This window comes from Indicator indicator, chromosome 1 (assembly GCF_027791375.1).
Source record: "Indicator indicator isolate 239-I01 chromosome 1, UM_Iind_1.1, whole genome shotgun sequence".
Lineage (NCBI taxonomy): Eukaryota > Metazoa > Chordata > Aves > Piciformes > Indicatoridae > Indicator > Indicator indicator.
Window position 1 is genome coordinate 89624982 of NC_072010.1, and position 14953 is coordinate 89639934.

The 14953-nt window shown below is 45.3% G+C and overlaps 1 protein-coding gene across 1 annotated transcript in view; it reads right to left on the bottom strand.

Moving 5' to 3' along the window:
* The window catches only part of LSAMP (limbic system associated membrane protein), a 348132-nt gene extending 341387 nt beyond the window's left edge, over positions 1–6745 (bottom strand). Inside the window, exon 1 of the mRNA XM_054398152.1 lies at positions 6591–6745. Coding sequence (XP_054254127.1) covers positions 6591–6745 — 155 coding nt within the window. The remainder of the gene's footprint in view (positions 1–6590) is intronic.
* Between the last annotated feature and the right edge of the window lie 8208 nt (positions 6746–14953).

The following is a 14953-nucleotide window of genomic DNA, read 5'->3' on the forward strand; positions in this document are numbered from 1 at the left end:
GTTCACACAAGCCAGAGTGAATTTTGATGGACAACAAAACTAGGTACCTTCAGAGAGAATGGCTACATTCAGCCTTGCAGTAAGCCTGTTAAAGCCCCACCACTGCATCAGTGGCAAGCTGTGGCCCCTGCAGCTCTCTCAGAATCAGATGCCCATGGGTATGGATATTAAGGGCAGCTACATGCAATATGTATTTTGAAAACACACAGTTATGAGATGGCAAATTCCAGTAACTATGAGCTATTTTAAGACTAGTTTTTATCTCATGACCTGCTGGAGAGGCAAGCAAAGTGGAAGAGGTACCTACTCCACGACGCTCCAGGTAACACATACTAAGATATAAATTTTAATGCCAACTAAGTGGGAAAACATATGGTACTTAGCTGCAAACTGAAGTGTGTGTGCAGACTCAGAGGAGGAGGTTAAAGCCATATAGACTGATACTGTCTCTCCTTCTCCAGCTTTCTGAATGCAAATTATACATACAGCGTTATTAAACATACATGATTTCACTAAAAGAAAGAGCCCTTTCTAATTTCCTTTCCACCTTTGCTTGAGGTGGGTTAGTCCCACTGTGCAGAAAACACAGAATTACAAGGGACTTGCTCACCACTGACCTCACCATAAAGAAGTATGGGGAGGGAAGGGGGGTAAGAAGAGATGCTAATAACCAGCCTCTGATCATATATATATTGCTACTTCTTATATCATATGTATGCACACACATTCACATATCTATGCATGCATGTGTGCCTTCACATAATGGCACCATCTGCTGCCAGACCTGGAAGTTTTGCAACATCATCTGTTACTACATTTATACCCTTTTTTTTTTTTTTCTTTTTTTTTTTTTTCTGGTTTGGTTTGGTTTCAAAAGGAAGTATCAGGAGAGTACAGCCCCTTTTGCACAGATCCCAACACACCCCCTTGCAACACACATATAGGCTAGATTTGATAATGAAACCTTAGTGTATACTGGATAAAGAGAATCATGAAATGGTTTGGGTTGGAAGGGACCTTAAAGATCATCTAGTTCCAACCCCCACTGCCATGGGCAGGGACATCTTCCACTAGACCAGGTTGCTCAAGGCCTTATCCGACCTGGCCTTGAACATCTCCAGGGAGGCAGCATCCATGACATCCTTGGGCAATCTGTTCTAGTGTCTCACCACCCTTACTGTAAAGAATTTCCTTCTAACATCCAGACTAAATCCACCTTCCTCAAGCTTAAATCCATTACCTCTCATCCTATCACAAGCTCTTGTAAAAAGTCCCTGCCCAGCTTTCTTGTAGGCCTTCTTCATGTACTGAAAGGCTGATACAAGGTCTCCCTGGAGCCTTCTATTCTGCAGTCTCAACAGCTTTAAGTGTGTTTGGGACATGTAGTTAATACCAGTGCAGATGAGGACGTAATAGCAAAACCTCATTTGAGTCGTTTGCTAAGTTGTTATGTGGCTGAGCCACAAGACAGCCCAAGCTAATGGATAGGTCACCAGGCTGGGTGTGCATGAACCCTGATGTGCAACCCTGGGCAAGTCCCCTCACCTATGGGCACCTCCTGCCCACCCCCAGCCTCTGCCCATCCCAGCTAATAGCCTGCATGCCCTGCAGAAGAAGGGATTTCTCTTACTCTGCTTTCACATGCCACTTAAATGGGTGTCTCAACCTACTCGTGGCCTTTAAGAGGCACAACAATACTAATAATAATCAAGGCTAAAATTTTACTGCCAAGACTGTATTATTATGTAGCATTATACCTTTGAACATGCTTATTCTCATTTCTAGCAAAGGGCTCAGCTCAGTGCTCCCTGCTATAAATTATATGCTAATTGTAAGTGTAATCTGAACAGCTTTTACTTTTCTTTTAAAATTATTGTGTAGGGCATAAACTTTGCTGTGATGCTGTGTTGCTACTTTGCCTGAGGTGCCTTTGTCCTCTAGTGTAGCTCCACATGTAGAATATCAGCAAAATACTGGGAGGCCAAGAACAGAGTCTGCATAAATTGCTTATATTGCAGGATTACAACAACAGCGCTATCATTACTGCTGGTAATTTGATTCTAGCCCATCTTTTGACACATGTAATTCGAAGAAACTAAGTACCCATTAGGATGGAAGTTCTTAAATGTGCTATCAACCTGAAACTTCATATTATTTAAAAATACCTGGTAAAAATGGAAATTGCACTCTCAGTTAAATGTTGGTTTTCATCAGTGCATCAACATCAGATTGAATTAGGACTTGATGAAAAGTTGACGCTTGCAAAAACCTAAGAACAATGAGCCAAATCCTGGCATTGGCAAGATCCCAGTTCTCCAACGGGCTGAGCATCATCTGAGCAGTGCTCAGCAGCTCAAGCCCTGTATGAGTCACTTGGACCTCTTTATAAGCAGTCCCCAGGAATCTGCCCAAAGGACAAACATGGTATTTCTGGCAGTGCCCTTGGGATTTGGTGGATTTGTACTGGTGCAACTGAGAGGATAGGAACTACGATGTGACACATTTTAGTTCCAGATAGTGATAAGCTCCACTTCAGAGGTCAGTTAAAGGCCGTATCTACCCTTGTGCCAGGCCTGATGCCCTCGGAATAGTGCTTGACAGGCATTTTGGGCTGAGCTGCTATGATGGTTCTTGAGAGAGCTAATCTTTCCACCTTGACATCTTGTACAGATAACCTGGTCCCACAGCACTGACTTGGTTGCTGTTTTACTTCTAATCTATCTTAGGGGCTAAACACAAGATAGAGGGACAATTCCCTCCCTTCCCAGTTTGCAATAGCTGCTCTTTGATAATGCATGTCCGGGCTTAGCCAATGTCCTCCTATTTCTCATCCATTGCTTAGGTTGAAAATGTGTAACCAAGCACATGGGCCCTTTCTTTGCTTACCACACACATCCAGAAAGGGAGGGATGCTGGAAACAGGTGAAAAGAAAGAAGATCTAGGGTTGGAACTTGATTTTCTTTTCCTGTTTTAATTAAATTGGGGGAATATTACGTGTGTTTGAAATTTGGAGATTCTTTTTCCTAACATCAAGCAGGAAAGTTGCATACAAAACCTGACAACCTCATGGCTGTGATCTTGCAAGCAAAACATCGGCAGGAATTGTAGCATACAATTTCCTCTCAATACTCAAAAGAAGGTCCCTCTCAATACTCAGAAGGCTTGGTGTCCTTCTTCCCCTGCTGAAAACAAAGTTAAAAAAATGAAACCTTAATAAGCCTGACAGGCTGTCCTATATACAGTGTCACATTTGGAATACCCTGCTCACTGTTCTTGATTGTAGCTGGCCAAACACCAGAAGCTTGCTCAGCCCTTCTCACCTGTTGCAGCTCTCAGAACCATCCTCTCCTTTCAGCCTTCATCTAAGGAATGTATCATTACCCTTCTCCCTGTGAATAGTCTATCACGGGATGGCTTTACCCTTTCTCTCTCTCTGCAATTCCCTAACTTTCCCATGCCAAATAGTCACTAAAAGTCATCAACCTTGAGCAAGGCCAACAAATGAATCAAATCTGCTGCCAGGTCATTTAGGAGATGAGCAAGTATAGGGACATTTTTTAATAGCAAGGGAATATTTTAAATGCCAGAGTTTTAAAAAGTCATATCCAAACTTCTCAGAATAATTCTATTCTGAGTAACAAGCTGTAGATGAAGCTCCTTAGGAGTGGCTTCCCTTAGGAACATTAAGGCTTATAATAAACTATTTTTCTCCACTTCATAGATCAGTCCACCCACCCACTCTTCCACCTACACGTGTAACACTATATACAAATGTATAAGGCCCTGAAGGGGAAGAATCATTCAGAATACCCTGTCCTCGATGCTTTGCTGAAAGATGTGCACCACAATTTACATGAACAAAGTGTTTTTAGTCATCTTAACACTATGTACATTTCTTTTATTTCTCTCCAACTGCATATAATTTTTTCTCCCTCCTACATTTTCATTTCCCTTCAAGCTACAGGATGTGGCTACTGGGCACTAGTAAGCAGCCACTGCACCCTCTCTCTTCACTCTGAAGCAGATGCATAGCAAAGATAGGTGATATGATCTCTGATCTCTCTATAGAGATCTCTTACCTATCTCTCTCTGTGGAGGGGAAGATCTGCTCTGAGTGCAGTTAGCATAGATCATCTAAGGTTTTTTTTCCTCATCTAGCTCTTTCCCTTGCATCGTCACTAGTAGATCTATAGGCAGGGAGAACGAGATGCTGGAAGTTTTTCAAACACAAGGCTGTCTTAAAGTGAGTTACATTTTGGAGAGACAGGGAAAACAGTGAGTGAGAAGGTAATAAACCAACCTTGCTTTAAAACTGAGGGAATGAAATGTCATCCTTCAAGACCTAAAGGGTAGGGGACAGAGGAAAATCTCACCCCTTTCAGCCTCACATGGCAGTCCTGTCTCCCAGAGCAGCCTGGCTTTTGCCTCTCCTCTGAAGTAGGGACTGAAACATTCCAGAAACCTGGGGCTGGTCCCAGGGAAAGGGAGGAGAGACCACTGTTCTTTCCAAGGATATGTGGAAAAGCATAGGGATGGTCCAATCTACTTAAATATCTTAGGAAGGCAGTTGAGGGAGAGGAAAGCTTGTGTGTGCACTGGCCACAGTCACTTCTGACAGGAGCTCAGCTTGCTGAGAACACCATATTGCTTGGGACAAGTAGTTACAGGTCTGGATGGTGTGCTGCTCCTGCAAACTGTGTCACTTGGCATACATCTGGCTGACACAGCTGGATCATCTCACTCAGGTGTTTTATGTCAGTGCCTGACATAACCCTGGCAAGCCACACACTCCACACAAACATCAAAACCACTCTCCCATGCAGCCCCATTGAGCTTGCTGACGAATGCTTTACACGCAGCTCATACAAACACCATCTCCACCATCCATCCGCTCAGCCCTCTCTGCTGCAAATGCAGCTTTAGCACACAGTGTTTAGATAAACTCAAAAGATTCAAGGTTAAGTGGGAAATACAAATCCAGTGACCCCTGACTGGGCAGGTGAGCTTAATGACTTGTCTGCTGCTGTATGTATCAAACATATGCTGGCAAACATCTGCCTGAGCAGCCCCTCCAAAATAAATGATTGATGGAAGTGATTTGCCTGTAAAAATGGGATTAGTCAGCTGGGAATCCTGCTAGAAAAGGGTTAATGGGATATATGAATTGCTAGTAAGTGGAAGGGAGAGAAGCTGGGAGTCAGAGGCAACACCCCTTGTTAGGTGTTTACCATGTTGCATCTAAACCCCTTCCATTGCATATGCAAGGCAGATGAATTACTCTGTAAATCCTATTACTCCATGTGGATAAATCTTACATGCGAGTTAACAACTCGGGAGAGCTGGGGAATGGAAGCTGCTGAAGGGATATTGCAGGATCAAAACAACCCAACACACGGGAGCTGAAAGAAGTAATATGCATACACACATACACACACATCTCTCTTCCACCATCCTTCTTGCTTGATCCCATCTTGCTAGTTCACACACCCCTCTATCATTAAATGGCAGGGATGTAGGACACAGGAGGTCACGTAGCAGACCATTTGGTGACATCTAGCAGGATTTATTTCAGAGAAAGAGAAGGAAAACTTTGCTGCTGCTGTTAGCTTTGCTAGGGGATTGCTCCCTTGATGCTTCAGGGTTTGTGCACTATCAGCTCCCCATACAGATGACAGACTTATTTTAAATTATGTCCAGTAGTTTTACAGCCACAATACACAGTGTGTGCACATACTCACATGTGCAGAATTTTTCTTCAGTAGCAAAGTTACTGAGCAAGGCAGAATTTGAGAAAGAAAGCAACAGGAAAAAGGTGACTGAATTTCAGCTAATTGGGACAATCCTAACCGAAAGCCCAAGTAGCTTCAAAACTATATTTACAAAACCTGCACAATGGATACAGAACTACAATGCTGCCAGTGAACAAGGCTGTGTGTGCAAAGAAAAGCACTTGGACACACAGGCACAGCATATACCCATTACTAAGCCCAGCAAAGAAACCAACACAGTGACTAAGATTAGAGCCTTTATACCATTCTTTTTCTCACCAGCTTTTTCAACTATTGCCTCCATCTCCCCTCCTTACAGGGCATAAAAATAAATAAATAAAGTTAAAAGCCAGAGTTTCCCAAAAGAACTTTCCTGAGAGTTCTGACAGCACCAAGGATAAAGTTTTTGCATGGGTACAAAAAAAAACTATGGGAAGATCAATGGAACATCTGGCAAGCACAGCTGCATCCCTTTTCGATTTCTCTATTGATACTGCAGGGCTGGTGGAAAACGTACGTTTATGAGAACCAGCTAACACAAACAGATCTTTCCCCACCAAAATTCTTTTGATCCAGAGCACTACACTGGGGAGAGTGGTAGCAAGAAATGTTCAAAAGCTTTGTGATTTTTTTTTTCTGTTAAAGCACAAACAGACAGAGCTTGTTTGTAGCAGCTGCTGCTGCAGTTGGAGAGGTAAAACAACGCACGCTTTCACAGCGACAGATACACACAAACCTATATCACAGCACATGTATGGGCTGTGTGCCTAGAAACGTACAGGTAGAAGCATAGAAAAGGGAAAGTTGGCAAAAAGCCCTACCTGAGGATGGCTGTGTCCCCTTGCCTCACGGTGATGTTATCGGTACCTCGGGTAAAATCCACGCTGCGGACTGGCAGCCCTGTAGGGAGAAGGCAAAGCAATCTCAGTAGGAGCAGCGGTAATTGTTTCCGATCAGGCTGAGCCCTTGCTACCATGGCTGGTCTTGTCGAGTTTCACTCTCTGTACTTCTCTCTTCTCTCTCTCTGTGTGGATGTGGGTAGAGAGACGCAGAAAATAAAAGACCCACAATAAAAATAATGTACAACTCTCGCTCTGATCGACAGCTCCAGAAAGGGGAGGTGATTTCACAGTCCTTAGCTGCCACTTTCTCTTGCTCTTTGCTCTTTTCAGTCTCTTGCTGGCTTATTTTCCCCCCTTGTCTTTTTTTCTTTTTTTATTAATTTTTTTAAGGCTTTAAAAAAAAAAGTCTTAGAACAACCTTCAATTAAAAAAAACCAAACAAACAATACCACCAACAAAAAAATAAACCGAGGAAAAACAGGAAAAAAAAAAAGAAAAGAAAAAAAAAACCAAACAACAAAGCGCAAGAGGAGAAAGTCAGGCAGTAAAACACTTGAAAAATAATAATTCGGTCGACCCGTTTGGAGTGATGGACAGAGGTGAAGAAAAAAACCAAAACGGAAAAGGAACAGGACGAGCCCTGTGCCGCCAGGCTGCAAGAGGGGATGGATGGTCCTGCTCCAGTGCGCGGCTGTGCAGCCTCCCAGCCCCGAGCTCCCTTCCTAACCCACTTTCCCAGGCGGAGCGAGGGAAGGAGGGAGGGCGAGAGGGAGGGAGAGAGGAGGGAGGAGGGAAAGAGAGAGAGAGAGGAGGGAGCCTCACTCGTGAGACGGCAGCTCGGCACCACGGCGGCGGCCAGCGCGGGAGGGAAGCTGAGACCGGCACTTCCCGTGTTCTGCCGGGGGCACAGCCTGTCCCACAGCCCCCAACCACCAACCCTGCTCTGGCCGGGCAGCCGGGCTGAGGCTTGGGAAGGCGGACCGCGAGTGGGAAGGGGAGGGAGTGGGGCACTGCAGCAGAGAGAATGGGGCATGTGAAGGGGCTGGAGGGCAGACTAGGGGAAACCTGAGAGATAGGGGGCTGGAAAGGGGAGGAGGGGGCGACAGAGAGGGAAAGGGATAGGAGAGGAAGAGAGAGCTGGAGGACGAAGGAGAAGAGGAATGCCAAAGAAGGGAAAGCACAGGCACATCGGGAAGCAGAGGAGAAGGCAGGAGCAGCGGGGAGAGGATGAGCGGCAGGAAGGCACGGGGAGCGGGGCAGAGAGGATGGAGAAAGATACTGTCTATATTCACAAGAGAAAATGCTGAGGGAAAGAGGGGGAGGGGGGGCAAAGAATGTGTGGCCAAAAGTGCAAACAACTTGGCTTTGCGGCCTGAAGCCACAGGCGAGCTTATTTACAGAGCAGCATCGTTGACAACTGCCTCCGCAGCCTCAAATCTCGCTTTTCCCCCCTCAGACTTTTCCCTCGCCAGATAAACAGTTGTACATCCCTCCCTCCGCCTCCCTCCCACCTCTCTCCACTCAAGCCCTTCCCGCCCCCCACCTCCTTTCCCAGCCTGTGAGGGATGGACCGCAGACAATGCTGGTATTGAGCTGCCCGCAGTGTGAATGCCCGGCCTGTCCTCCCCGCCTGCCAGCGCCCGCAGCTGAGCCCCCTGAGCCCACCCGGGAACGCTCCCACAGCTCCCACACCAGCCCCACCACCACCATCACAGGGGAAGGGAGATTAAATTAACGGAGAGGAATCAGCCGTACGTTTTACTGCTGATGCCTGCCTGCCATTCTCCCAGCCCGATCTCCTTCTCCTATGGATGTTTCGCTACTGTAACCCTTCTATGGCCGAAGCACAGTGGGGCTGGGGGGAGGGGAGGAGGGGGGAGGAAGCAAAGAAGGAGAAGGTGGTTTGAGGAGGGTCCAGAGACGAATAGAGCTGCTGTGAACTGCTGCCCTGTGTTACCAGAGCACTGCCTTGTGAATGTGCAAGGGAAAAAAAACAGGTCTTGTAGGCTGCCTGCTTCCTAGAATCGTTCTGGCTGGAAAAGACCTTTAAGATCAAGTCCAACCATTATCTGACTCTACCAAGTCTAGTGATAAACCATGTCCCTCACCACCACATCTCTGCATCGCATTCAACCACCTCCATGGGGAGCCTATTCCAGTGTTTGAGGACCCTTTCAGTCCAGAAGTTTCTTCTAATATTCAATTTAAACCGCCCCTGGTGCAACATGAGGCCGTTTCCTCTCGTCTGCTCCTGGCTCCTGATGGGGGATACAGTGGACCCAAACTGGAGAGACATAAGGAATGGTTCTGTACCATACAAATGGCCACGTGTGGTCAGATCAAAGGCCTCTCTCAGTCTGTGTCCTATCACTCAGCGCAGTCTAAAGCCAGTGCCTAGGGAAGTGCACCATCAGAAGGCAAGTGTGCAGTGGAACTGCCCCAGGGCACTTCTCTAATTTCTGGTGATCTATGGCTAAGGCATGTCCCCAGCCAGTGGCAGTGCCTTTGTAGTTAATGGCCCTCCATTGATTTTCTTCTTCCAGGAATGCATCCAGTTGCTTTCTGAACCCCTAGAAATCGGCCCCTACAGCCTTGGTGTGGAAAGGCCACACTGTCTATAAGTGCTTAAACAATCCCTACATGTGTTAAAGGCCCACAAATTAAGGACTAAGGTCATGACACTACTGCTACATCAGCAAAAGAGATGACTGCTTTGTATTCAAGTGAAGGAGTGAGCTGATGCAAACATTTCCTCTGCAAGAGTCTTGGCTCAGATGGCACCAGAGAAAGAGAACATGGAGAAGGAGCCAAGGGGTTAATTCACACACTGGATGCTCCCAAGCTACTGCAGAGCAAGATTTCACTTGACAAGAGTATTGCTCTGAAGAAGACCATGCTGCTGCTAGCCAGTGCTCTAGGGCAATGGACAGCACGATGGACAGAGAGATGCCATCAGGCTCCTGGCATCCCAGATGGTGGGCATCACCAAGAAGAAGCCTCTGCACTCTTGTGACAGAGTTCAAATACATCTGCAAAACCCAGTCCCATGCAAAATTACCAACGATAGGAACACACCCCTTGTGCAAGTCAGAGTGTTGCACTGATCTTTTTTACGAGGGTCTCTCACATATGTTTCATCTACATTTAATAACAGCTATTGTATGTTAATTAAATGCCAGTGGAGTAAGGAAAACATATTTGTCAAAGATTAACTATTATGCAATGCAAGAAGCATCTGCCACCCAACTGCTAGAGCTCACTAAATATTTCCTTATCTCAGAGTATTTACTTAGGAGGCAATAACTATCCAGTTAAATCTAAATTTAATGCTTAGTTAAATATAGTTCATGGAAAGTGGCACCAATATGCTTTATACAGAGAACGACAAAAGGGGTTTGAGGCAGGGAGAAGGAAGGAATCGTGTCCCTAGACTCCTGTAACATCCTGACTCAAGGTGGGAATGCAGGTGGCCATGCCTCTCTTCAAACTGGGGTGTGTCACAGCAGACTGGGAGGCAATGGGAAGTACCAGGGAAGTCTTAACCTTTTTACATATGCGTACAATCTTCATTAGAATCACCATAGCATACATATTTAATAATAATAATTAATAGTAATAATAATAGTAATAATAACAAAAAGAGATGAGGAAGAAGTTCCCTTGAGGGTCGTGTAAACCTCGGGAAAAATAAAAGCAAAACCTAAAGCTGATAGCTCTTACTTGCTTTTAGAGAAGCGTACAGAAGCAAAAGGAAGGAGCTGCCTGGGTATAAAAGGCCAAACAAGCAACATTCACACAAATCCTAGGAGAGTACCTCATGAGTAAAATAAATAATGTTATTTTTGTACGTGTTCCCAGAAGAAATAACTCTCTGGACTCATCTCCCCCTGCTGGAAGCAGATAATGAAACAGCAGGTCTGCCTTCTAACTTTCCTACCTTCTGAAAACTACAGGAAAAATTCAGGTAAACAATGAGAGTGTGGACATCACAAATGCATACTGCCATCTTTTAATTTCATTTGCCAGTACTCCCCGTATTGGCAGAGCCAGCCTGATAGACGAAATTTAGTCACTCTGCACTTCAGGAATGGAGGGAGCAGCATGAATGCAGCCCTGCAGGTACCACATCATCCTTCTCCCCCAGTGGAAAACACTTTGACCCTGCTCAAAGGGAGCATGACCTAGGGCCACACACTTTGATAAGCACAAGCTGTGTGGCACCACCAAAGACGTATCAGAATTGCTGGGATGACAGGTTTAGGAAGCTGTCTGTGTTTCCATGCTATGTGTATGGGATGGCTCTGCATGCAAGCTGGAAGGAAAGGAACAGTACAAGCAGGCATAGCCTAGCTAGCCTTACTCTCTCCCTGGCTTTGAGGGAAACATGCTGAAAACATCACAGTCTCTACATCCAAGACAGTCAAAGGAGAGACTCTCCGTGCTGGCTCTTAATAGGCAGGCTCTGCTGAGATGCTCTGGAATCAATACTTGGGTCACCACTGCCTACTTGTATGGCATCTCAGTTTTACAGATACTCAGGGACTGACACTGTGAAATCCTGAATGCCATCTGTTTTTCATGGAGAGCCAAAAAACACTAAAAACATGGACTCTGGTTACAAATAAGGATGGGGTTCTTTTGGCATTTGAGGTGACTAAAGCAAAGACCAATCCATGGGAACTTCACACAATGCCAACTGCAACAGCCATCTGCATGATGCAGATGGCTGCCCTCTAGGAGCTGAAAGGAGCTCACATCACAGTCACAAAATGGCAACTGTTGACACTTGACTTTCATTCACTACCAACCACACCAAAACTGGTGGTTTGTTCCTATTTGAGAATCAAGGGAAATTTGCTGGAATCAGCAAGAGGACATTTCTGAAAAATAGGAAAAGACAACTGCTCACACAAGTCTCCAGGCCCAATCATGACCAGCACAATTGTTTTAAAGGGTCTGCATAACCACTCTGCCAGCAGAGTACAGGCATCTAGGGACTTTGTTCAAGGTATATGCACAAGGATGAGTGAAAACATACGATGTTTTGTGACCTATAACATGTTTAGTCAAGATACACTGCTGCACTCAGCAGCAGAGCCTGCTCACAGCTTCTTAGCCATGCAAAGAAAATGCAGTTTCATTGAATTGGCAGAGGAATTATGGAGAGGTACAGGGTCAAGAGCCAAAGGGGTTTCACATGGGGAGAACATGGGGAGAAAGTTTAGGGAGGGGAATGGTGATCTCTCCTTCCTTTCTTCTTTCCTGTACTGGCAGCTCCTAAATGTACACATTATTACCCTTCTGTGTAAAGGCAGCTTCCCACTATGATTTACTAAGCAGCTACATTTCAATCTCCTTTGGTTCCTGGGATACCTTCTCCCCAGACTCAGAATAGAGTTCTCATAGGCCATATTCTGCCTTCCTCTCCTCATGCATGATAAAGTGGTTTCCATCTATACTAGGCCAGAGCCTGCTGGAAAGAGTGAAGAATTAATTTCCACGAGACAACTGAAAAGAAGTCAGTCTGCTAAGGGCAGCATGCCTTCCATCAAACTCGATCCTGTGTTGACTGGAACATCAATGCCACATATTTGTATCCCCAAGGCACTTATGGAGGACATAATGTAGGCAAAAAAATTCTACAATTGGAGAAAAACGTGTGTGATGGCTCCAGTACTAGAAGTAACCATTCCAGCATGTGCTTTATGTTAAGACAGACTTTTTTCTTTTTTTTTTTTTTAATTAATATTTTGCAAGTCTGTAAATTAAACTGGCTTTTTGATGCTGAAAATAAGAGCCAGGTTATGCCTAAGATTCATATCCAGTAAGTAGTGCATCAAGATCAAGCTTCCTCTGAAGTAAGAACCTTATTAGGTAGAATGACTTACTGTGTCAGGAGCATTCAGATAGGTCATAACTGTGGACGCTAACTTGGGCACAACATGTCTAAGTGTGGTCATTGGGTTCTGTTATAACATACAAGAACGAGAGGAAATGGCCTCAAGTTGTGCCAGGGGAGGTTAAAGCCGGAATGTGTCCGGAGAAGGGCAGCGAAGCTGGTGAGGGGCCTGGAACACAAGCCCTATGAGGAGAGGCTGAGGGAGCTGGGGTTGTTTAGCCTGGAGAAGAGGAGGCTCAGGGGTGACCTCATTGCTGTCTACAACTACCTGAAGGGAGGTTGTAGCCAGGTGGGGATTGGTCTCTTCTCCCAGGCAACCAGCACCAGAACAAGAGGACAGTCTCAAGTTGCGCCAGGGGAGGTATAGGCTGGATGTTAGGAGGAAGTTCTTCACAGACAGAGTGATTGCCCATTGGAATGTGCTGCCCAGGGAGGGGGTGGAGTCGCCATCACTTGAGACGTTCAAGAGGAGACTGGATGAGGCTCTTAGTGCCATGGTCTAGTTGATTGCTTAGGGCTGGGTGATCGATTGGACTGGATGATCTTGGAGGTCTCTTCCAACCTGGTTGATTCTATGATTCCATGATTCTATGATATTAGGGAAAAAACAATGGTCAGGCATTGGAACAGGCTGTCCAGGGGGAAGGTGGAGCCACCATCCCCGGAGGTGTTGAAAAAAAGTGTAGACATGGCACTTTGGGGCATGGTTTAGTGGGTATGGTGGTGTTGGGCTGACTGTTGGACGTGATTGTAGAGGTCTTTTACAACCTAAATGATTCTGTGATTCTATAAGAGAACTCCACTCCCTCCTGTACAAGAAGAGCAGTTCATTTTCATCAGTTTGGAACCCTGTCATTATGCAATCAACCTCGTTTCACAATTGATCACTTGGTGATCACCAAGTTCTCCGTTGCTGTAATCTGGTATATTACCACCACTGTCAAAAGGGTTATGCTGATTTCCACAAGCTAAACACAACGCTTTGAGCTTTGAAATTCATCGACTTGTGTGCTGCAGATATAGAAAATTGTGTTATCGCCTCTGAAAAAGAAAACCTTGTTCAACTCAATAGATTTTGTGCTCAGACTTTTCAGAAAGTTTCACCTTTATTTAAAGACCAAATCTGAAGCTTCAGCAGAAGGAAAATAGCAGCCTGAAGTTTCCTTCCTTTTTTTTTTTTTTTTTTAATCCCAGCAGGATATGACTGTGTGGAATTCAAGAATTAGTATTGCAACTGGTTTGTGGCCTTAATTACAGGTTGCCACCACAGCAAGTGCTTGTAGAACTGCAAAGTCATTGGCAAAAGGTCCTTCCTACTTGAGAGGAACATAAAACAGACAGCGTTTCTCTTTTGGTTAAAACAAAAGTTGCCCTTCTGGCCTTAGAGAAGCAAGAAGCATAAAGGCAATCAGTAGTATGGAGAGCATGGTGCTGCCTCTTCCCTGAAAGATCACATATCATTAGCGGCTTCCTTACCGACACCTCAGAACTGGGCTCTGCAGCTGCTGTTTGTCAGAGGGTGTCAAATCACTTACAAACGATGGGAGGCCGCGCTGCTCAGCAACTGCTGCTGTGTGGGAGGTAGTTGAGCTGCCTGCCATCTCCCAGCTGAGTCAGCAGCCCCAGTGGGAAACTGTATGACCTGTTCTCTCAAGGAAGGCCAGCTCATGGCACTGGAGGCAGGGAAAGAGCTCATCCCAGTTCTGATGTTTCTCATGGGGACATGGTATTACATTGATCTGTATTTTCCACATGTGACAATGGGAGGTAAGCTTGTGAATCTAGCCAAGTAGTCCTTGCCTCCCACTGAGGACAACTTCAAGATCTCTTTTCTTTTTATAGTTGGGAGCAAAATCATTGCTTCACCAATGTCAGGTAACACTTGATGACTCAGGTGGAACCAGCGTTCAACCCTACAGGTCTTTAATTCATTTTCCATAGGAAGGCAATAGCTCTACCTGATTAGACCTGCCACACCCCCATAACTGTCCTTCAAATAATGGTGAATATTTACAGCCCTCAGCACAAGTAATTAGGATTGACTTCACAGAAGGAGGCTTGGGAAGTTAACAGTCCCTTCCAAAACACAAGCAGAGATATGACCCAGAGGTAAGGATGTTCTAGGAGGACTTTGGAGGTATCCACTCCCAATTTCCTCATGAATGTGGGTAAATCATTTAATAAGGCATTCACAAAGGCATAAAAAGCTAATCTCCCTAGGTTCCCTCTGCCTTCAGAGAGATAATCTTCTCTTGAGGGCACTTCAGAGGAGATGCCTAATTTAACTATTTAAAATTGTCCTGTCTCTCAGGGCATGTCAAAGTTTCCAGCTACATCCAAACATATCCTTTGCTTCCAATAGTATTCAAAGCATGAAGCACTGAAGATGGCAGGATGATCTGATTCTACAATACAGAAAGCTCCTGTGCAAGACACAACCTAC